We start from the raw sequence: 23,199 nt of genomic DNA on the forward strand, positions 1-23,199 counted from the left end.
ACTTATTCCTGTAATCCTAGCTAATCAGGAGGTAGAAATATGAGGATCATGGTTTTTAAAGCTAGAGGGAGTGAGACATTCTGTGAGATTCTTATCTCCAATAAACCACAAGAAAACCGGATGTGCAAGTGGCTCAAATGGTAGAGCGATAGCCTTGAGCTGAAGAGCTGAGGGACAGCGCCCAGGCCCGGAGTTCCAACCCCAGGACTGAAAAAAAAATGTTCTAAATAGGAAGTTGATTGCTTACTTTACTGTATTATTAATGAAGACAAGAGGAAGAAATTCTAGCAAGACATATGTTCATTTATTCTTATTTCAGATCACCATTGTTTGATTCCACGAACCTCTGTAAATGCCATGGGCCATTCTATCATATTTTTGGATAGAGATAATTGATGAGCATGTGGTGCATATGGAGAAAAGTTTTCCACTTTAATCAATTGCCAAAGACCTTCTGGAAAATTTGCAAAGGTTCACAATGTCATACTCTGCCACCAATTTCTTTGTCTCATCCAAAATCACTTGCTCACCAGCAGGATTGTTGTAATGGATTTCTTCACTAAGGGGTGGAGCTAAAAGATATACATCCACCAGGGTGAAGTTAGTCAAAAGTTCACACAGAAAACTGGAAGAAAGAGTATGTATGTCATTGATTTTCATTTCTGTTTTAAAATCCATCTATAACAGAATAATGTAGCAGAACTGAAAGTCTATGGAGAACTAATATAAAATAATGCTCACAAGTCCTAAGATGCAAGTAATTAAGATAACACCTCAAGATTAAAAATCTACTATGTTCACTGAAATAATCACAAATCTTACACATTCCACTGCCTGGCTAAACAGACAGAGAGAATTCTTTTATGAGTAATTCCACTCTGTAATTCAGTTGAATTGTTATAAAAAAAAAGTACCTGATTAAATTATTTCACTTATGAAATATGAATAACTTGCACAAAATATTGAGGTGAATAAATTTTTCTTTATTGCTGGCCTGTTCAAATAGAAAACCACTAAGTGCAAAATTGAAAGCTTGAGCACTGAGGTGTTAGAGAAAGGTGGAATGAAAAGAATAAATACAGAATTAATTAAAAATTTATTCTTGCCACTGCTTTTTCAAGTAAAATTCTACATGGCTTAAAAACTATTTCAAAAACAAAATGGGTGATGGTGGTTTACAACTGTAATCCAAACTACATAGGAGGCAGAGATCAGAGGATCACAGTTTGAAGCTAGCCTGGACAAGTACAACCATGAGACATCACCAATTACCTACTGAAAAAAATCAAGAAGTAGATTTTTAAAAAAAATGGTTTCACCTCCTGTTTTCTCTGGGTGTTCGTCTTTTTGTTGTTGTCTGTCTGTTGGGGGAATTTAACTGATGGAAATTGAACTCTTTTTGGTTGGCGAGAGCTGTGGTGTTTCCCTGCTGTCCCATAGGCATCTTGCTCCCCCCTCTCCTTTTGGTTTCAATATTTTGCTTTTCGTGTCACTTAATTGCTGTTCTGTTCAATCCCAGATATATACTCATCTTCAATTATTATCTTTCATGGTGTGCATACTTAATTCAGATATCAATTACTCATTTCAGAAATTCTCAGCCTTAACTCCTTTAATTGTAGTATTATTTCTTTATACTTAGAGAATTGTTTTCTTGTCAGTCGTGGGGCTTGAACTCTGGGCCTGGGTGCTGTCCCTCAGCTCTTCAGTTCAAGGGGAATGCTCTACTGCTTGAACCAAAGTGCCCCTTCTGTTTTTCTGATGGTTTATTGGAGATAAGTGTCTCATGGACTTTCCTGCCCAGGCTCACTCTGAAATCCTCAGATTTCAGCCTTCTGAGTAGTTAGGATTATGGGTGTGAGCCACTGGTGCCCAGCTTTTCTATAATTTTTCTGTTTCATGTCTAGATTTTTTTTGGGGGGGGGTCTGGTCGCGGGGCCTGAACTCTGGGTCTGGGCGCTGTCCCTCAGCTCTTCAGCTCAAGGCTAGCATTCTACCACTTGAGCCACACCGCCACTTCCGGCTTTTTTCTTTTTTGCTTGTGTGGTGCTGAGGAATCGAACCCAGGGCCTCAGGCATGCATGGCAAGCACTCTACCACTGAGCCTTCTTCCCAGCCCCATGTCTAGATTTTTTATTTCTCATTTTTCCTTTTTTCTTTATCTCTCTTCTCCTTTCCTTCTATCCTTTACCTCTGTCTGAATTTATGTCTTAGTTATCTTCCCTCTCTACTTTTCCCTTCCCACATTCCTCTAATCTTATTTTCTCCTCATAATTCTCCTTAAACCTATTAATTTGTGGTCCACTGACTCCTTCTTTGATTTTCTTAGTCCAATGATCCATAGTTGTTTGCAGTTGAACTAGATTGTATCTGTAGAATGAGATTGAGTCTGTACTCATTTTGACTGTGTCAAACAATCTGTGCAACTACAGGCTTCTGGTTGATATTGCCTCAAAATAGTGTTCTAGCTCACAATTGGTTTGGCTATCATACACAAATGGGCAGAACAGGCAGAAACACAAGAAAAATGACAAGTCCAGGAATCTCAACTTCCACTCATGGTAATCAGGCAACAGAGCAGTTAATGAATAATCTGGGGGAGAGTCCCTAAAATGCTCTACAAACACTACTACTAAACATGCTGAATTAAAAGATTGAGAGCCTGCAAAGGTCCTTGTGTGAGCATGATAGGGAAACATGACAGCGTGATGAGGTTAACCAAAGATTAATTCAGGAACCTCGCAAGTTTGATGAGACTAACCAAAGATTAATACAGAAATTTTGAGAGCTAATCAAAAATTAATACAGGAATAGCCCTAGCAGGGTGAGAATTAAAAAAAAAAAGATTAATGGAGGCATTCATGGAATCCACAAACAGAAAGCTGGAGGAATCCATGGAGGCCACAAACGGAATGCTGAATGAAGCCCAACTGAAGGAAAGGGAGTCCAATGAAACTATAATCAATCAACTAAGGGATTTGAGAATGAACACTGAAAACCAAATCAAGGAGGTAAAGAAGTGCTTACAAGTTCTAAAACAGAGCTCCAACAAAGAATTTGAATTCATCAAATCTGAGCAATTAGGAAGGAAAGGATATAAAACCAAAGTAGAAAGTCTTGACAGTAGGATAGACCATGCAGAAGATCAAATCTCTGGGATTGAAGACAGCCTAGACCTTATAGAAGAAGAAGAGACAAGTATTCAAGACAAATCCAAGAAATATGATAGATTCAATATTTAGAAGACACCATCAGAAGGCCTAATTTAAGGCTAATGGGTATAGAGGAGAGCCTAGAGACAGAAGTTAAAGGTCTAAGAAATTTAGTTAACAGGATCCTAGTAGGGAACTTGGAAAAAATTATATTAAGTGAAGTAAGCCAGGCCCAAAGAAACATAGGTTCCATGGTTTCCCTTATTTGCAATAACTAGTACATGTGTAGGACAAACAGAAAAGGCCCAAAGCCATGTACATATGACCATATAAGATGATGTTAAGCAAAATGAACCCCAACATAGGGACACAAATACCTTTTTTCTTTCTTGTTATTCCTTCTAACACATTTATAATGTACCATGTGACTTTTGTTGCTTTGTATGTTCCTCCCCCACGGTATAACCCCTATTTTCACTGTATTTGATGTTGATGACCTGCATCTTCTATATATACTTCTTTAATTCGGGAATGGGAAGGGAAAAAAAAACAAAATCCTTAAATAAGGATACAGGTTGATCCATTGTTAACAATGAGATGTACAAACCACACTTTTTAAAATGAACTTTACAACTTGTGGGAGGGAGGGGGGATGCAGTCGTTGGGGAGGGAGGAGTTGGGAAGGTGCAGAATGAAGTGATGGTTAGGGGGAAACAAAGGAGAGGCAACAATGCTCAATAGGAAATGTACTCATTACCTTGCTCGTGTAACTGTAACCCCTCTGTGCAGCATTTTTACAATAAAAATTGTATAAAAGAAAACCTGAGAAAGGAAATGAAAGCAGAACTAAGGAAAAACCTCCAATGTTCCTGGATTGGGAGGATTAAGATCATGAAAATGGCAGTACTGCCAAAGGCTATCTACAAATCAATACAATACCTATGATTATCCCAAACTCATTCTTCAATGAAATAGAGGAAGCAACTCAAAAATTCATATGGAACAAGAAAAGATCCCAAGTAGCAAAAACAATCCTTAATAGAAAGAATAGTGCTGGAATTACATGAATACCAAATGGAAGAAAGACAGCCTCTTCAATAAATGGTGCTGGCAAAATTGGTTAAACATCTGTAGAAAACTAAAGCTAGATGCTTGTATATCCCCATACACCAGAATCAACTCGAAGTGGATCAAAGACCCCAAAGAAAAGCAGATATACTGAAAACATTACAGGAAGAAATAAGAGAAACCCTAGGTCTTCTTGGCACAGGGCAGAATTTCCTTAATAAAGACCCAGAAATACAGCAATCAAAAAAAAGCTGGACAAATGGGATTGCATGAAGCTGCAGAGCTTCTGTATGGCAAAGGACATAGCTAGCAAGATCAATAGAAAGCCCAGGGATTGGGAGAAAATCTTCAGGAGTCATACAATGGACAAAGGTCTCATAGCTAAAATATATTGGAACTCAAAAAATTAAATTTCCCAACAACAAATCCTCAAAGAAACAACTGCCTGATTAATAAGTGGGCTAAAGACTTAAGGAGACACTTTTCTGAAGAGGAACTAAGAATGGCCAATAGACACATGAAGACCTGCTCAACTTCTCTAGTAATAAAAGAAATGCAAAGAAATTAGAATAGCTATAAACAACAAATCTAATAACAACAGATGTTGGACGGGATGTGGCCAAAAGGTAACCCCCTCATTGTTAGTTTCAATCACTTTGGAAAGCAGTATGGAGGTCCTCAAAAGACTAAACATAGACCTCCCCTATGACCCAGCAATCTCACTTTTGGGCATTTACCCAAATGATCACAAACAAGGCCATACTAAAGCTAACAGCACAACTATGTTTATCTTAGCATTATTCACCATAGATAAGATATGAAACCAAACTTGATGCCCCTCAGTAGATAAATGGATCAAGAAAATGTTATATATATATATATATATATATATATATATATATATATATCCAAAATGGAATTCTATGCTTCCATCAGAAAGAATGACACTGCTCCATTTGTTAGGAAATTGAAAGCCTTAGAAAATTTCCTATTAAATGAAGTAAGCCAGGCCCAAAGAAACATAGGTCCTATGGTTTCCCTTATTTGCAATACTATAGGTTAAGCAAAATCAACCTCAAGGTAGGGACACAAGAGGTTTTATCTTTCTCATTGTTGTTTCCAATGTATTTACAATGTACCATGTGATTTTTTTTGGTTTCTTTTGTATGTTCTTCCCCCACGGTAAAACACCTGCTTTTACTGTATTTCATTTCAGTTCCTACATCTTGTATATACATTTTTCTAATTTGGTGATGGGCAGGAAAATAACAAAATACTGAAATAAGTATACAGGTTATCCCATTATAACAATGGGATGTACAAGACACTATGTTCAAAATGAACTTTAGAACTTGGTGGGAAGGAGGGAGGAGATGGGAAGGTGGGGAGGGAAGGGAGAGTAGAGGAAAAACAAAGGAAGAGGTAACAATGTTGGACAGGAAATGAATCCATAACCTTACTCATGTAACTGTAAACGTTCTGTACAATATCTTCACAATAAAAACCATATACTAAAAAGATAATAAAACAATTAAAAAAGAGTAGATAGGAAAGAAATAAGTACGGAGTTACATGGAATACATTCAGAGAAAATCAAGGAATGACAATTCTTTAATGTTGACACTCACAGAGTCAACTTGCAATAATCATCATAAAAGTAAGAAAATGAGTAAGTCCCAGTGAATTTTTAAGATATTTTTTCAAATACAACAAAATTTGAGTGAGAAAACTAGTATAGACATGGAATAGAGGCTCTGTGATTTATAGAAGACATACATTTAATATTAAAATGGATTATTTCTCTCAGCATATGTTTTGCCCCGTATACAATGCAGAGAATTTCTCTCTGGCCTCAACAAGATGATGTAGCACTTAGGGACAAAGATGCAGCCTAACAGGCCAGCACTGGAAGCTAAGATGGAGAAGACCTCCACGGCCACCATGGTTTTCCCCTTGGTGCTGTGGTAGACAGGCAAGAAGGTGACCCATACACTACAGAACACCAACATACTGAAGGTCAGGAACTTGGCCTCATTAAAGGTGTCAGGCAGGTTTCTAGCCAAGAAAGCCACAGTGAAGCTTGCCAGGGCCAGGGAGCCCAGGTATCCCAGGACACAATAGAAGGCAGTGGCTGAGCCTTTGTTGCACAGGATGATGATGTGGCCATGTTCTGAGTGTGCATCGGTGTCAACAAATGGAGGAGAAGTGCCCAACCAGATTCCAGACAGAATGAGCTGGATCAGCGTGCAGCTGGGAATGATGAAGTTAGGCATTCCTGACACCAGCAACCACCGCACCCTTCTCCCTGAAGAAGTGACTGAGAAGGCCAGAACCACAGTAACAGTTTTGGCCAAGACAGTGGAAACAGCCACAGTGAACACAACTCCAAATGTAGTCTGCTGGAGCACACACGTGGCTGTGTTGGGATGTCCAATGAAGAGCAAGGAGCAAAGAAAGCAGCAGTTGAGGGAGATGAGCAAGATGTAACTGAGAGCCCTGTTGTTGGCCTTGACAATGGGAGTGTTGTTGTGCTTTGCAAAAATCCCAATAACAGCAGTGGTAAGTGCAGAGAGGCAGAGAGCTAAGCAGACTAGAGTCATCCCCAGAGGGTCCCTAGAGTCCAGGAAGCTCTCAGATTTCAGCAGGCAGAGGTTTTTCTCTGTGTTGGCATACTGATGATCTGGGCACCTCACACACTGCTCCAAATCTGGCAAGGAGTGGGAGTTACCATCAGTATGTCAGTAGTTACCTTGCTTCTCTGCCCTTGCCCCAACAAGTTAATTTGTTGAGCTTAATCCATTGTTCTGTGTTGTTGCTTTCTAAACTAAAGTACAAATTCTAAGAAGCATACAATTCAATGTGAGTCCTAATCATGTTTTCCTCATAAGTTTTTCTACATTTCAGCATTTTCTTGAAAGCATTTCCAATTATCCAAATATGGAAATAAAAATTTCTTCCACCTAATTAACATACCATATGTAATAATCTGTCCTATTCCTTCAGAAACCAGATAATTCATGAGAAATGTACACATTATGGTTTGGACCTGAATATGTAAATTCCAGAGAACTAGATATAATCAATAATCCTCATAATCTTCCCTAGATTTCCCCACCTCAATTACACATTGAACTTTTCAAAGCAAACATGGTGGAGTTTGATGGATATTTTCCTGACTCAGTACCCTACTTGTGAGTCTGCTCATCCAATATAGGCTTCATATTTACTCCTATTTCTGTCCTCTCCGAATTTTTTACCTTATGTTCTACTGTATCTAAAGTCTATATCAACAATAATTTTCTCTTAATATTTTATCATTTATCAAGTACTAATCACATTTCTAAAAAATACACTTATGACATGATTTCAAAGTAGAATTAAATCATTTCTGAACCTTACACTCTTCATTCTCTAGAAATTGAAATATATATTCAAATATGTCCAGAATGTTCTAATAACAATAAAAATTATAATCCTATACCTTTCTTATAAATTAATATGTTCTTTCAGTATGCTTCACCCAAAACGCTGCATTTTTCTGGACTTTAGCGTAGAGTTAATTCAAGTGGTCCTCTTTTTTCTTTTAGTTTTAGTTTTATTTTTTTATTGTGAGAATACCATACAGAGGAGTTACAATTACATGGGCAAGATAACGAGTCCATTTCTTATCAAGCATTGTTGCCTCCTCTTTGTTTCCCTATCTCCCCCTCCCCTACCCGGTCCCCCCCACACTCCCAGCACCGGCCCCCCCACATCAATGTTATAAAATTCACTTTTTGATATAACAAGTTGTACATCTCATTGTTGCAGTGGGTCCACCTGTATCACCAGTTAAACAACTTGTTTTTTCCCTTCCCCTCCACAAATTATACCAACATCAAATACAGTAAAAGCATGGGTTAAAAGATATGGAACCCTTGGGCTGGGAAGGTGGCTCAGTGGTAGAGTGCTTGCGTTGCATGCCTGAGGCCCTGGGTTCGATTCCCCAGCACCACAGAAGCAAAAAGAAAAAAGCTGGAAGTGGTGTTTTGGCTCAAATAGTACAGTGCTAGCCTTGAGCTGAAGAGCTGAGGGACAGCGCCCCAGCCCAGAGTTCAGGCCCCACAACTGAATGCCCCCCCCCCCAAAATATGGAACATTTTATGAATTTGCGTGTCATCATTGTACGGGGGCCATGCTAATCCTCTCTGTATCTTTAGTATATGTGCTGCCAAAGCGAGCACTCAAATGGTCCTTTTGAGTTTAAATTTTGCTACATAATAATACATTTTGCCATATTACAGATAATGATTTAACATGTTTTGTGGTGGGAAGGATAGCATGTACATGGATACTGGTCCACAAAACTTATCTAAATCTTTTATCACTCTGCAGGTGTTGTGACTTTTCTGGCAGGATTTTATCTTTTATAACATGCAAATTCCTACCTAATAATAGGAAGGCTTTTGTCTCTATATGCTATCTATTGTGGATTGTTCCTATTGTCTACTATTGATTGAGAAACACTATGGAGATACGGAGAATATCTCCAATACTTACACTCTTACCTGTACCATTAGAAATCTCATTCTCAGGGCAAGGGATACAATCAAAGCAACAGACAGACTTTCCCTCCTGAGGGGATTTTCTGAATCCAGGACCACAACTCTCACTGCAGACAGACTGCGGAGTCTAAAAAAGGAGATTAGTGTTGATGACAAACAGGTAACTTATTCTTAATATCCTCAAATTCTAGTGTGGTAGATATTTGATCATTCAGAATCAAAATTTCTATAAAGATGTATGTATAAATATGTATATACATAAACAATTGGATGATATTATTTCAGTTATCATATCATAGTCAAAGAAAAGTGTTTTAACTTCTTCCTATGCCCTTCTTAATGGAAAAAGCAGGAACTTTCAAGTTGCCATTTTTCTTCTTTTTTGATTTTGTATTTATTGATCAGTCAGGGGGCCTGAAAAATGGTCCTGGGCACTGTCCCTCAGCTCTTCAGCTCAAGGCTAATTCTCTTAAGTCAAAACACCACTTCCACCATTTTCTGGTTATGTGGTGTTGAGGAATTGAACCCAGGGCCTCATGCATGCAAGGCAAGCACTCTACCACTGAGCCACCTTCCTAGCCCACCATTCTTTTTAAGATGGGAAATCATCTAAAATAAGAAACAACTGGTCAATTGACTATTAATTGAAACATAAAACAATGAATAAAATTAAACATTCTACATTATAAATTAACTTTCAAAGTTACTGTGTTACAGTGATATGGAGCTTTGTAACATGGTATTTATATTTGGAATACATAAGAAAAAATATTAAGAAATAACTTGGCAAATAAATATGCTCCATATCAACCCATTAATCAATTACTTCGTAAAAACATTTCTATATGGGAAGTTGGTAATTTACATTCTTGCATTATTGATGAAGACAAGAGGAATAAATTCTAGCAAGATATTTTGTTCATTTAGTCCTACTTTAGATCATCATTGTTTGATTCAACACACCTCCGTAAATGAGATGGGCCATTCTATATTATCATTGGATAGAGATAGTTGATGCCCATGTGGTGCATATGGAGAAAAGTTTCCCACTTTCATCACTTGCCTAAAACCTTCTGGAAAATTGCAAAGGTTCACAATGTCATACTCTGCCACCAATTTCTTTGTCTCATCCAAAATCACTTGGTCACCAGCAGGATTGTTGAAATGGATGTTCTTCAGAAAGGGGTGGAGCTAGAAGATATACATCGACCAGGGTGAAGTTAGTCAAAAGTTCACACAGAAAATGGGAAGAAAGAGTATGGATCCATTGACTTTCATTTCTGTTTCAGAATCCATTTATAACAGAGTAATGAAGCAGAACAACTGAAGGTCTACGGATGAATAATATAAAATAATGCTGATAAATCCTAAGACTCAAGTAACTGTTCAACAAAACATTTCAAGATAAAAAATCTAGTACGTTCACTGAAATAATCACAAATCATTCACATTCCACTGCCTGGCTACACAGGCAGAGATTTTCTAATGAGTAACTCAACGGTTTAATTCAATGAAAAAGTTATAAAACTACCTCAATTAGAAATAAAGTATTTCTTATATGAAAAACGAAAAATTGTGCACAAAATTTTTGAGGTAGACAAATTTTGAATTATTGCTTGCCTGTTACAAATTCAAGTACAAAATCAATAAGTACAAAATCCAAAGTGTGAGTACTGACGTGTTACAGATAGATCGAATGAAAACAATAAGTAACAAATTCATTAAAAATTCACTCTTGCCAATCTGTTTTATCAGGTAAAATTCTACATGTTTTAAAAATTGTTTCAAAAGCAGACTGGATGATGGTGGCTCACAACTGTAATGCAAACTACTTAGGAGGCAGAGATCTGAGGATCCCAGTTTGAAGCCAGCCTGGACATGAACAACCATGAGACACTTATCTCCAATTACCTACCAAGAAAAACAAGAAGTAGAGTGTTTGCTTAAATGGTCAACTTCTCACATTGAGTAAAAGAAGCTGAGGCCCTGAGTTCAAGCCTAAGGGATGGCACAAAAAAATCAAAAACCAAAACCATCAGAGACAGCTAAGCTGAGTAAGCTTTTCACTTTCTCTCTCTCCTTTATTTTATTTTATTTTATTTTATTTGTTGTTGTTGTTGGACATGGGGCTGGAAATCTGGGCCTAGGTGCTCTCCTTGAGCTTTTCATCTCAAGGCTAGAGTTTTACCACTTGAGCCACAGTTCCACTCCCAGTTTTCTGAGTGGTTTATTGGAGATAAGAGTCTCAAGGACTTTCCTGCTAGGGCTGGATTTGAATCACCATCCTCATATCTCAGTGTCCTGAGTAGTTAGGATTACCGTTGTGAGCCACTGGCACCAGGCTTCACTTTGTTAAAAAAAAAATCTGTCATGTCTACCTAGTTTGGTTTGAATGAATCCCTCTTACAATGTCAGTTTGCTGATAGCATTTACTTGCCAGTGCAAATCCTTCACCTGGAAAGGGGAAAACTGAAGTTTTCTTCCATTTGCCACTGGCTGTGCTTCTGCTTGACCAATAAGCATCTCATGAAGGGCCTGAGCCACAGCATACACAGCATTATATATATAGTAACTCTCTTCCATCATGCCCATGTCAAAAAGGTACCTAGGCAACCATTCCAAGGACGCATTGGCTGGACAGTTCTTCCAAGTGACACAGCTAGACTCAGAAAATGTGCAATTAAAAGAGAGAATCCACACCAAAGCAAGGTAATAGTCTTTTGGGTATTTGGATGGGTTAGCAGTTTTGATAAAATTGTTGAAACCAGAAATCTCTCCATGGTGGTGTGAGAAAATGAGAGGTGCATGGAGTGAATGTAACAAAAAATATTTCATCACAGACAGAAATGTACTAAGGGAGTTTATGACCCAAACATTTCCTAGACTTAAATATCTTGTGAAATAAGTGTTTAACAAATTGAACATGAATTCATTGTCTCCGTAAATGACAACCACATTTGCGAATGAATTTCTAATTTTCTGATGAAAAGATACATAATCGGTTACTTCACGAAAGAAAGAAAGTGATAGTATGTGTTCAAAAGCTGTACAGACTTTGTGCTTGTTCATCTCTTCTCTCAATTGGGGCAGCATCCACAAACCATTCTCATCTTCTGAGATCAACAGACCCACCCACTTCCAGCTGAAATGAACCATCAAGGAAACCATGGCAAAAGCTAGAGATGTGTCCTTGGGGGCTATCTGATAGACAGAAGGAAACAGGCGATGGTCACTCAGGACAGGATCAAACCGCCCAAAGTTTAGCTAGAAGGAAAAGAAAATGTGAAAGTGAGCAATTGGATTGACATAAACCACATCCTCAGTCCTGATGTGCATTAAGCAACACCTGAAATTATAAAAAGGCTTGTTTATCCCACGTTTAGTAGTGCTTCCGTTCCTGAGGCCTATGTAGAAAATGAAAGAACCAGGTAAGAGATGGAGGTATTCCTGTGGTCTGCTATAGGCTGTTCTTACACTAAAGCAAGTCCATATGGACATCTCACCAAAGGTAATCCATTTGGAGCATTTCTAATTCAACATTCTTCTTCTAAATGCATCAAAAACCTGAGAATGGCATCAACTAGTCATGCTTTCATCCCTCAGCAGCCCTCCTGTTCTCACCTGTGGAAATCTGTAGAGGTCCAACACTGTTGCATACTGGGAAGAGATTTGGCCTGCTGGTCCAGTCAGTGTTACTACAGTCTGACTTTCTCTCTTACAGTCATAATTCAGGATAAAATCTTTCCCAGAGAGGCTTAAGACAAGACTTCTATACAGCACATAGTATCTTACTCCATGTGAATGGGCAGAAAATCCCATAGTGATGTTAGGCAAAAGATGAGGATTTTTGTTGATCTCTTCAACAGCAAAAGCCAAAGCTAGAATAAACTGGTAGTTGTTGAAGTTATAGCTGTAGAGAGGGCACAGGAAGTATCTTCAATCTTAAGCATTGACTTGAGGGAATAAATGTTTGTTTAGAAAAGAACATGCATATATTTAAAACTTATCCCTAACATGTTGAATTAGGATATGACTGTTTGGGTATTTTTTTGTCAGCTTTGTGGCTTGTATTCTGACCTGGGCCCTGCCCATGAGCTCTTCAGCTGAGGGCAAGTGCTCTACCACTTGAGTCACAGAGCCACTTCTGGTTGTCTGGTGTTTATTTGGAGATAAGAGTTTCATGGGCATTCCTGCCAGGACTGGCTTTGAATTGCAATCTCTTATCTCAGCCTCCTGAGTAGCTAGGATTGCAGGAGTAAGCCACCCACACCTGGCTCAATATGAGTTATAGGTAAGTAATTCATTTTGAATGGATCATGAAAGTGTTTCTCATGAATTAGATTTATTCTCATAAGAGAACAAAGAGAACTTCCATTTCCCCTTTGTCAAGTAACTTGTTCTTGAAACATGAGACATTTTCTCATGAATAACCAATCAGTCCATGTTTGAAGGTTGCTCTTGTAAATAGTACAAGAAGCAAAGTAAATCCTATTATCATGCTAAAGTTGTTATTCTTTCCTTCTGTTGGAGGATAACCTTACTCAATTAATGTCTTACTTTGTGTGAGAGAGAATCATGGAAAGCAAGAGCACACATGAGAATAATCCCCTTCTCAGAAAATGCAAATTAATCAGAAAACACCTCCAAGAACAGTAGCAAAAGTTGTAGGCAGCAGAACTAAATTCTTACTTACTGAAACAATAGAAAATTAGATGCATTGACAAATAGAAAAGGAACTAACTTCCCTTTATTCTGCATCCAAATTTATGTTCCCCTACTTATGATATAGAAAGAGAATTAAATCCAGGCCTTTGAGTACAAGCCAGGATACAAGCCAAACTTGGAGCTGTCCGTATTTGGAAATGCCCCATGTTACTTCTGCCAGACAAATAACATTAGAATGAGTGCCTAAATTGATAGTAGGCTAGAGGATTCCAAAGTATCTCCTTAAATCCTTGGCAATGGTGAATAGAACATGAGAATTTGCAGTCAATTTCCTGAGGAGGAAGGCATGAAAATAATTCAGTGTTATTTCTCATAACCCTTTTCCAGTACCACTGACTTTAGAAAAATTAACCAAACTAAAGGTGTTACAATCAGCAGGAAAGATTTGCATTGGAAAATATGTCTTTTCTAAATCATATTAAGGAAAATTAAGAAAATGAAAAAAATTCTAGGGAAGAATTCAATTTTCTAATATATTATCATACATCAGCAAGTTATTTTGATCTATGGTAATCCCTTAAAGAGAAAACATAAAAGCTCCATAAGGTGCTATATTTCTTTTTTGGCTTCATATTTGTAAACATGTGGATTTTATGCAGTCACATCATTTTTAAATATTAATGGTGAAAGACAGACCTTCAAAAACATGAAAAATTCTATGGATGATCCTTTTATTCTTCACCGCAGAAGAGGTTTTTAGGAGTCTTAACCAAAGATGATGAAGAAATCACAATAAGTTGGACCCAGAAAAGACTACATCTTAGTAGATGAACAGAAGAAAGAGAAGAATTAAGCTTCTTCAACTTACCAACTCAATGAGATTCTAACTTAAAAAAATGGAAATGAAAGAACAACCATTTCTTAAATCAAAAAGTAAAATCAACATCAAAAGTGAAGTCCCTGAACATATCTCTCAATAAATAGATTGGAAAAATGAATATTGTTAAAATATTCACAGTAGTGAAAATTATCTACATATTTACGAAGACCATGCCAAAATGCTGGGATCATTTAATAAGGGAGTAGAAAAACAATGAAAAACTTGTAACTAAAAAAATCCTTGAATGACCACAGCTATGTGGAATAAACAAGTAGTAATACAATGTTTGGCAATGCCCAATCTTAACTTTACCATTGACTCCTAGTACAATTTTAAAATAGACTAGTAGAAGTCATGCACATATGTGTCTTGCTCAGGCCTAGACTCCTAACAACAGAAAACACTGAACTATGAGAAGTGTGACTCAGATATATAGCCTTGGCAGAAAATAATTTCATGACTATTTCATCTAAAAACTATGAAAATTAAAATGTGTCATGTCATAGGCAGAACAAACAGCAAAAGACAATAAAAAGTCCAATAAAAAACCACATAGTTGCAAAAGTGAATATTGAACACAGCTTCTGTTACTGAAAAATGGCCTCTATGACATGTGGTTCCTCTGAAAATACAGACATCCACCTGCAAAACACTGAAATCTCACTGCACTCTTTTACCAAAGAAAGGATTTATTCAACATTGTTTACAGATCTTAATAGGAGAATAGAAAATTTGGAAACAGTAGAGAAGCACAGGCGAGAAATCTTTCAGGAAGCAGGCACAGGTAATGACTTTCTGCCTAGGATTCCATAACATGGGAACAATACATACACCTGACATTTTGGAGAGAGGGATGTGGTACGTTTGGACTGTTACCTATTCATATTCAAAGTTATGGATTAGCACACATAAAAATAAACTTTTATCAATAGCAAAAAGGAAAACATGTATTCATTGCTATAAAATGGTTGTATGCTCATTGTAAACATTTGAAAGTTTCTGGAAGCATGCCAAGAAATGTACACATTACCTCACTTAGTAGGAAATGGTAAGCCCTCTGTACATCGTCTTTTCAATAGCACTTCAAAAAAAGAAATATGGAGCTATCTCTAGATAAAAGTTGCACCATAGCAAATGGTAGAGATTATAGAGTACATTAATTGACCAATGGTCTGCTCAGACTGAAAATCAAATAGAGAAGAAGTATAAAATTCAAAGTCACTTACCTCACCTCCTCAGTATACCTCTCTGCTTTGGGAGGACGACGTTGTACTGTTACATAGGAGAGGGGGAAAAACCCAGTAATGGACACATCTCCACTCACATATGCAGTATCCTTCTTGCTGAGTAAGCATTCCTCTTCACCGAGGGAACTGACAAGAAATGGAAGTTGCAGTACAGCTGATGTAAAAAGCAAAGGAAACATCATAGAATGGCATGTAAGACCTATTTATGAATATATGTGGATCTCTTGATAACCAGCAAGTAACTAAATATATCATGAATATAAGAATGTATAAGAATATGTTTGAGTGTGATTTTATTGCCTAGGATTTCCACTCTGGCCCACCCCCATTTCTTTCACCATAACCTGCTCTCTTTCCCCAGACAAATGCTGTGTTCTTTCACCCCTCAGGCTCTGCATCTGAGGTCCTATCTCCAGGTCAAAACATGAGATGCAAAATATTTTGATGGTTCCCTTCTCCACTCCCAGGTGTTATAATTTCATCAAGACCGAAGGGTGTAAGACTCCAGAGATGGATGCAAATTAGTTGGAATTGGCCCTGAAGTAGTAGTGAGAAACTTTGCAAATAAAGCCTCATGGGATCATGAAAAAGTTCTGAATCAAAGTTGTAATGTGAGGTGCAAGAGAAAGTGGACAGAGGGGCTGGGAAGGTGGCTCAGTGGTAGAGCGCTTGCCTTACATGCTCGAGGCCCTGGGTTCGATTCCTCAACACCACATAAGCAAAAAGAAAAAAGCCAGAAGTGGCGCTGTGGCTCAAGTGGTAGAGCACTAGCCTTGAGCTGAAGAGCTGAGGGACAGTGCCCAGACCCAGAGTACAGGCTCCACGACCGGACCAAAAAAAAAAAAATAAATAAGAGAAAGTGGACAAAAAGTGTTATTCAAATAAAGGCCCTATGCAAGTCATTGACCACAATCAAAGATGGGGAGAACCTCCCACACCCATGGCTAAAGCCAGTGAGGGAACATTGCTGGTATGAGCCATACAGGTATCCGTACCCATTTGAATATGAGCTTGTGTAATAATCCTTCTCTGTGCCCCAAACAAAGAAAAATAGTACAAAAGAAACTCTACCTCCTACCACTCTAAATAGTTTGCACACACATGAGCCATCAGAAGACTCTATGCACAAAGAACATAGAGATTTTTTTGTGTGTGTGAAAATAACGTACAAAGGGTTTCCAAGTACATTAACAAGGTAATGAGTAAATTTCTTATCAAACATTGTTTCCTCCCCCTTTGTTTCCCCTTCCCATCCCTTCCCATCTGGGCCCCACCACACATGTACCCCCCCCCCCCCCCTCCGGGGCCAAAGTTGTAAAGTTCTTTTTTCGACATAGCGATTTGTAGCTCTCATTGTTGGAATGGGTCCACTTGTATCCCTATTTAAACAATTTGTTTTTTCCCTTCCCCTCCATTAATTATACCAACATCAAAAATCCTGGGCTATACCCAGGGAGATGGGTATACAAAGCAACAAAGAAATATCTTATAAATGTATTAGAAACAATAGCAAGAAAGAAAAAGCATTTGAGTCCTTATCTTGGGGTTCATTTTGCCTACCATCTACTTATCTGACTGTTTCTGCTTGTCTGAGACATATACTAGTTATTGCAAATAAGGGAAACCATGGGACCTATGTTTCTTTGAGCCTGGCTTACTTCACTTAATATAATTTTTCCCAAGTCTTCCCATTTCCCAACAAATGGGGCAATGTCATTCTTTCTGATGGAGGCAAAGAAACTTTTCAGAGCAGTGAAGCACTTTTACGCAATGCTGTTCTCTTGGGAACTTGCTGTTGTATGGTTGCCCATCATTTTACCATATGCAAGTGACAATGGGAATCATGATTTAAGTAATGCCTTTCCTACATGATGAGATACTGAAGCTGGCTCTTGTACTTTGCCAATACAAGAAGCTGACTTGGGTTTTGAGAGTGTTTCCAATTGAATTGTGCATTTTTGGCTCAAGTTTTCTCTAAACTTAACTGCAGCCTAAGAAGAGAAATTACTTGTATTGAGATAAACATTCCTTCTCTCGGGCAGCCTCTGCCCCTCCAACATTATTGAGTATTTTAAAGGTAGAGCTACAGGTAGAGGGAAGAGAAAAGAAAAGTGAGAGGTAAAGAGAAGTAAGTGAAGGAGGGAGACAGAGAAAGAGAGAGGGACTGTTTAATAGAGAGGATTTCTATATGAATTTCTTGTCACAAAGCACAATGGCTTTGAACTGTCCTCCTCTGATTGAGAAATCCCACTTTGTGCCGTTATTCACCTTGTTCAATTGGCCTGCTCTGAAACTTCCAAATGACATGCTGATGCACATGCCCATGTAGTATTGCTGGAGCCTCATCCTCTGTCTGTTTAGCTTTAAGCGTAGTTCAGTATTGTTTCCAGTAACATGCCTTATTTGAAGGCAAGTACAAATAATATCCCTCCATTAAAGATCGCCTCTCCATTGTCTCCATTACTTATGTATACATAGATTTCAGCATTCTGAGTTCTTTGAGTACAGATATGAGACACCCACACAAGGCAAATTATGACATAAAATTTTCATCTATATAGAGTTTACACTCAACCAAGAGAACCGCATACACTTAGCACATAGGCAATAGATTTATTGTAGATTCCTGCTACATTAGTTGTTTGGATCCTGCCATTGAATTAGTGTTTAAACTAACCATAGGTTCTATCATACAGGTAGGTTTGCTAATCCCTTTCCATTAGTGTTCTCAATGCCTACTGTATCGTAGAACATAGAATGCACATGAAATGCTGCCAGCATAATCAAACAAAAAACACATGACTACATCCAACAATTTGCTGTAAGTCCAGGATGAGAGACCTATGGTCTTTTTCTGTATGTCTTAGTAAATTGTATTTGGAATGGGTATGTGTATAGTAAATACACACACTTGAACAACGTATACATATATGTAACGTACACATACAAATACAAAAAAAGTATCCCAACAAATACTGTTTGAAAAAGTAAAATCAGAGAGGAAATAAAGAAGAACATATATAGATATTTGAATTGGGTCAGAGTTCATTATATCAATGTCTGGAGAGTTTGCAATGATACCCTTTTATAGTACATACACACATACTAGTTCATAGTTATAATAATTATATTGTGAACAAATCCACAAACCATTCTCACCTTCTGAGATCACCAGATCCACCAAGCTCCAGCTGAAGTCAACCATCAAGAAAACTGTGTGAAAGGCTACAGATATGTTTTTAGGGGCTCTTGGATAGACAGACATAAACTGGCCATGGTTCCTCCAAAGGGTGAAAAATCCCAAAGGTGAGATAGAGAATAATTTCTCTTAAAGTGTATTGTAAACAATAATGTACAGCATATGAGAAGGATATTGATATAAATTTGTGGACCCGTGCTGTGTATAAATTATCTGACCCAATGGACCACTTATGTTAAAAAAAAGCAAAATATGACTCAAAGATTAATGTATTGTATAGCAATACATTCTGAAACCCTACTGTTACTTTCTGCACCTATGGATCTGATCATGAATCAAGACATTCCACTGAGCCCCTGACATCTGTCTAGTGAATGAATTGGTATAGATATAAAAATCTCAGGTAACAACAAGTGTATTTTTGTCAGAGGCAGATAGGGCTGTGAGTACAAGGTTCTGTACAGGGCCACTTCCTGAGCCATCTCATGGATAACAGAGCACAAGAGCTCTTTCAGCAGCCTCACCTTGCTTCTAGGAAGCTCTCAGAGTACAGACTCTGCTAGGATGAAGACCATGTGAGGCAAAGCTCCCATCACATCTGGAAAAGACTGCATCCTGAGCTAACCTGAATATCCCATGAAATCTCTGTCAGTCCTGTCACTCTTGTCTTATCTATTCAATACATACTTCAAACACCTCTGGTATATGATCATTAATCTATGATGTTAGATCACACATATACAAATTGAATATGATCATTGAATATGATCATTATTACTTGCAGTAATAATACTGCAAGTTTATCTATAGAAATGTTGAAATCATTTGTAACGCAAACCACTCATAAGATAGTTTATGTTATAAACTGTATGTAGGTGAGAATGTAAATTAGAACCTCACTTGTGGATAATAGCATGAAATATAAAGAGATTTATTCTTCTATCCACATTGCCCTGTATTCAATATAAATGAAATCAGCACACCGAAAATAGAACAGTGCACCTGTGTTGACTAGAGGGCCTTCACAATAGCTACAAATGTAACTTGTCTACTTGACTAAGCAAAAATAGGTGAAATTCCTTCTCCTCATTCATGTTAGCAAGTGGTGATTAAACAATTATGTCTAGAAGGATGTGAATCCTTTGTCCACCGACCAACTTCCATTAAATATTATCTCATGAAGTCAACAACTTCCACATGAAGTTGAGCTGAGTGCCTGGAGCATAACTATATCTAATTTCCAATGACTTATGATAGAGAAAGGGTGAAAACTAAATTGAGGAAGCTTGTAACAGCTAGGGGAGAATAGAAAAAGCACAAGTAAATAAGATATATATATATATATATATATATAAATATATATATAATCTACAAATAAAACATTTAAAGCCAACAAGATTTTCAAATAGTGAAATATATCTATTATAGGAAAATGAAATACATAATGATTAGACTACTAAGGATTGGTGATACATTAAATTCTCAAAAATGATTTGACACAGTGAAGGAAAAAAGAAACTAAAGTAAAAGAAGACTAAATAATACACTCAAAAGTAAACAAGAAGGGTGGAAAGGGGTCATATTAATCAAAATGCATTGCATTCAGAACTGCTTTGAATCTGGCAACTCCTTTGTACAATTACTTCAAGATAATAAAACAGTTAAAATAGAGAAGATAGGAAAAAATAAGTCCAGAATATTTTGGAATACATTCAGGGTAATTGGAATAACAAGAATAATTCAATATTCATAAAAAATAGTCAACTTACAATGAACATCATAGAACTGGGAGAATGAGTAAAAAAATACTATCATCATTTAAAGTATTTTCCCAAACCTAAACTAGGTTCTGAGGAGAAAATTAGTAGAGACGTGCTACAGAGGCTCTATGATTTTAGAAGGACTTATATTTAACATTAGGAAGGGTTTTTTCTCCAAGAATGTGTTTTGCCCCATATACCATGCAGATAATTTTTATCTGGCCTCAACAAGATGATGTAGCACTTAGAGACAAAGATGCAGCCTAACAGGCCAGCACTGGAACCCAAGATAGAGAAGATCTCCATGGCCACCATGGTTTTCCCCTTGGTGCTGTGGTAGACAGGCAGTAAGGTGACCCACACACTACAGAACACCAACATACTGAAGGTCAGGAACTTGGCCTCATTGAAAGTGTCAAGCAGGTTCCTGGCCAAGAAAGCCACAGTGAAGCTTGCCAGGGCCAGAGAGCCCAGGTATCCCAGGACACAATAGAAGGCAGTGGCTGAGCCTTTGTTGCACAGGATGATAATGCGGCCATGCTCTGAGTGTGCATCGGTGTCAATAAATGAGGAGAAGTGCCCAACCAGATTCCAGACAGAATGAGCTTGAGATGGTACAGGAAAAACCAAGGAGGAGGTAACAATGCTCGATAGGAAATGTACTCATTACCTTACTCATGTAACTGTGAACCCTCTGTACATTATCTTTACAATAAAAAAATATACTAAAAAAGCAAGAGAAAACAAAAAAAAAATAAAAACATTTAGTAATACAACGATTGGCAATACCAGATCTTAAATTCACCATTCACTCCCAGTACAATTTAGAAATAGACTAGTAGAAGTCAGGGACATGTGCATCTTCCTCAAGTCTAGACTCCTTACAATTGAAGATGCTGAGCTGTGAGAAATGTGATTCAGATACAGCCTTGGCAGAAAATAATTGCATGACCATTTTATCTAAAGACTATGAAAATTTCAACATGCCTATTCATAGGCAGAGAAAACTGCAAAATACAAAAGACAGCCCAATAAAAATCCATGTAGTTGTAACTATGTGACTATTGAACACAGTTTCTTTTACTGAAAAATGGCCTCTATAACCTGTGGTTGCTCTGAAAATACAGACATTAACATGTAAAACACTGAAATCTCATTGCACTCTTTCATCACATAAAGGATTTATTCAAAATTGTTTACAGATCTTAATAGGAGACTTGAAAATTTGTAAACAGTAGAGAAACACAGAGGAGAAATCTTTCAAGAAATAGGCACAGAGAATGAGTTCCTGGCTAGGATTCCAATAACAGGGGAACAATACAAAACCTTGACACTTTGGAGAGAGAGATGTGGTACTTTTGGACTGTTACCTATCTGTTTCCAAAGCTCTGTATTAGTACACATAAAAATACACTTTTCTCAATAGCAACAATAAGAACATATATACATTTCTACAAAAGGGTTTTTTATACTCATTGCAAACATTTGACAGTTTCTGGAAGCATGTCAATTTTAGGAAAATAATTCAGAATGATAAGGAAAAAATATAACGATTGTGAAAAATACTTCGATGTGGTGAAATGACAGCACAATCGATAGATACATATCTATGATATCATAAAAAATGAAGAAAAACCCTTGGTTTGTATCTGAAAGTTGTATCCATCAGATGGATACTTTGGAAAATTGCATAGAAATAGTGAATTATTCAATTTCCCAAATATAGTAAACAACATAATCTATTTTACAATATACAGAGCCATTTTATATTTATTTGGAGGAGAAATTGCAAGCCAAATCATTTCTGAAAAGAAATAAATGTAAGAAGCAAGTATATTTTAGATATTGTAGAGAGCCTGAGGGAAAAAAATCAAGTGGTTGTTAAAGAGACGTCATATAAAACATAAAGTCAGTTAAAGTATTTCATAAATGTCTGCTAATAAAATATATTTAGAGAGATAAGCTCGAAAAATTTCTTTTAAAAATCATTTCTATTTCTCAGTGATAAAATAGCATACAGGATAGGAATATTGACATACATTTGTGGCCTGAGGTATCTATGAAGTCACATGCTCAATGGACCATTAAAATGGGAAAGGGTTCAGAAGGTTTTCTAGAGAAAGAAATATTCTAAGTGTGTGTGGAATCACGTTCCCAAGTCATGAAGCTGGTTATTGCAACTGTTGATTTGATTAGTGAACTGAAATATTTGGGCCAGTTCCTAACATTGTCTAATCAATGAATTAGCAAACAGGAGAAAATCTGAGGTACTATGATTGTATTGTGTCAGGTAAAAGTGGGATTTCCCAAGCCAAACTATGTACAGAGCCACCTCTCAGGCCTCCAGTGTTCCCTCTGAATAGAGCAATTTAGAAAAGACAGCACAAAGCCAAGGCCAGCAGCCTCACCTGGCTTCTTCTAAGCCCTCAGAATACAGGATTTCATAGGCTGCCATCACATATGGGTGGAAGCTACCGCCTTGTCTAGAAAAGAATGCTGCCATAGCTTACCTGATTCTCCTGGAAGATCCTGTCAATTCTGCATCTCTCTGTTGGACTATTAGAAGATCATTTCTGGCTTGTGATAAATTGAATAAGTGATAATGTTTGATATCCTGCAGTCCTCATTCTGTACTGATGTAGAGTGAGATTAGATGACAGTATGTGCCTGGAATATGAACTCTA

General features: G+C 37.4%; 1 protein-coding gene and 1 pseudogene across 1 annotated transcript; both read right to left on the minus strand.

Moving 5' to 3' along the window:
• Nucleotides 1-6,004: 6,004 nt before the first annotated feature.
• LOC122124092 (vomeronasal type-2 receptor 116-like) lies at nucleotides 6,005-22,970 on the minus strand. Its single transcript, XM_042698744.1, has 9 exons — nucleotides 22,924-22,970; nucleotides 18,716-18,837; nucleotides 15,536-15,710; nucleotides 12,386-12,674; nucleotides 12,099-12,110; nucleotides 11,219-12,028; nucleotides 9,728-9,955; nucleotides 8,768-8,891; nucleotides 6,005-6,927 (listed from the first exon to the last, which is right to left on the minus strand). The coding sequence occupies exons 1-9, from the start codon at nucleotides 22,968-22,970 to the stop codon at nucleotides 6,005-6,007; spliced, it is 2,730 nt and encodes a 909-aa protein (XP_042554678.1).
• On the minus strand, nucleotides 8,345-8,443 carry LOC122124348 (annotated as a pseudogene).
• Nucleotides 22,971-23,199: the final 229 nt, after the last annotated feature.

This window comes from Dipodomys spectabilis, unplaced genomic scaffold, assembly GCF_019054845.1.
Source record: "Dipodomys spectabilis isolate Male_0828 unplaced genomic scaffold, ASM1905484v1 ptg000006l, whole genome shotgun sequence".
Taxonomy (NCBI): domain Eukaryota; kingdom Metazoa; phylum Chordata; class Mammalia; order Rodentia; family Heteromyidae; genus Dipodomys; species Dipodomys spectabilis.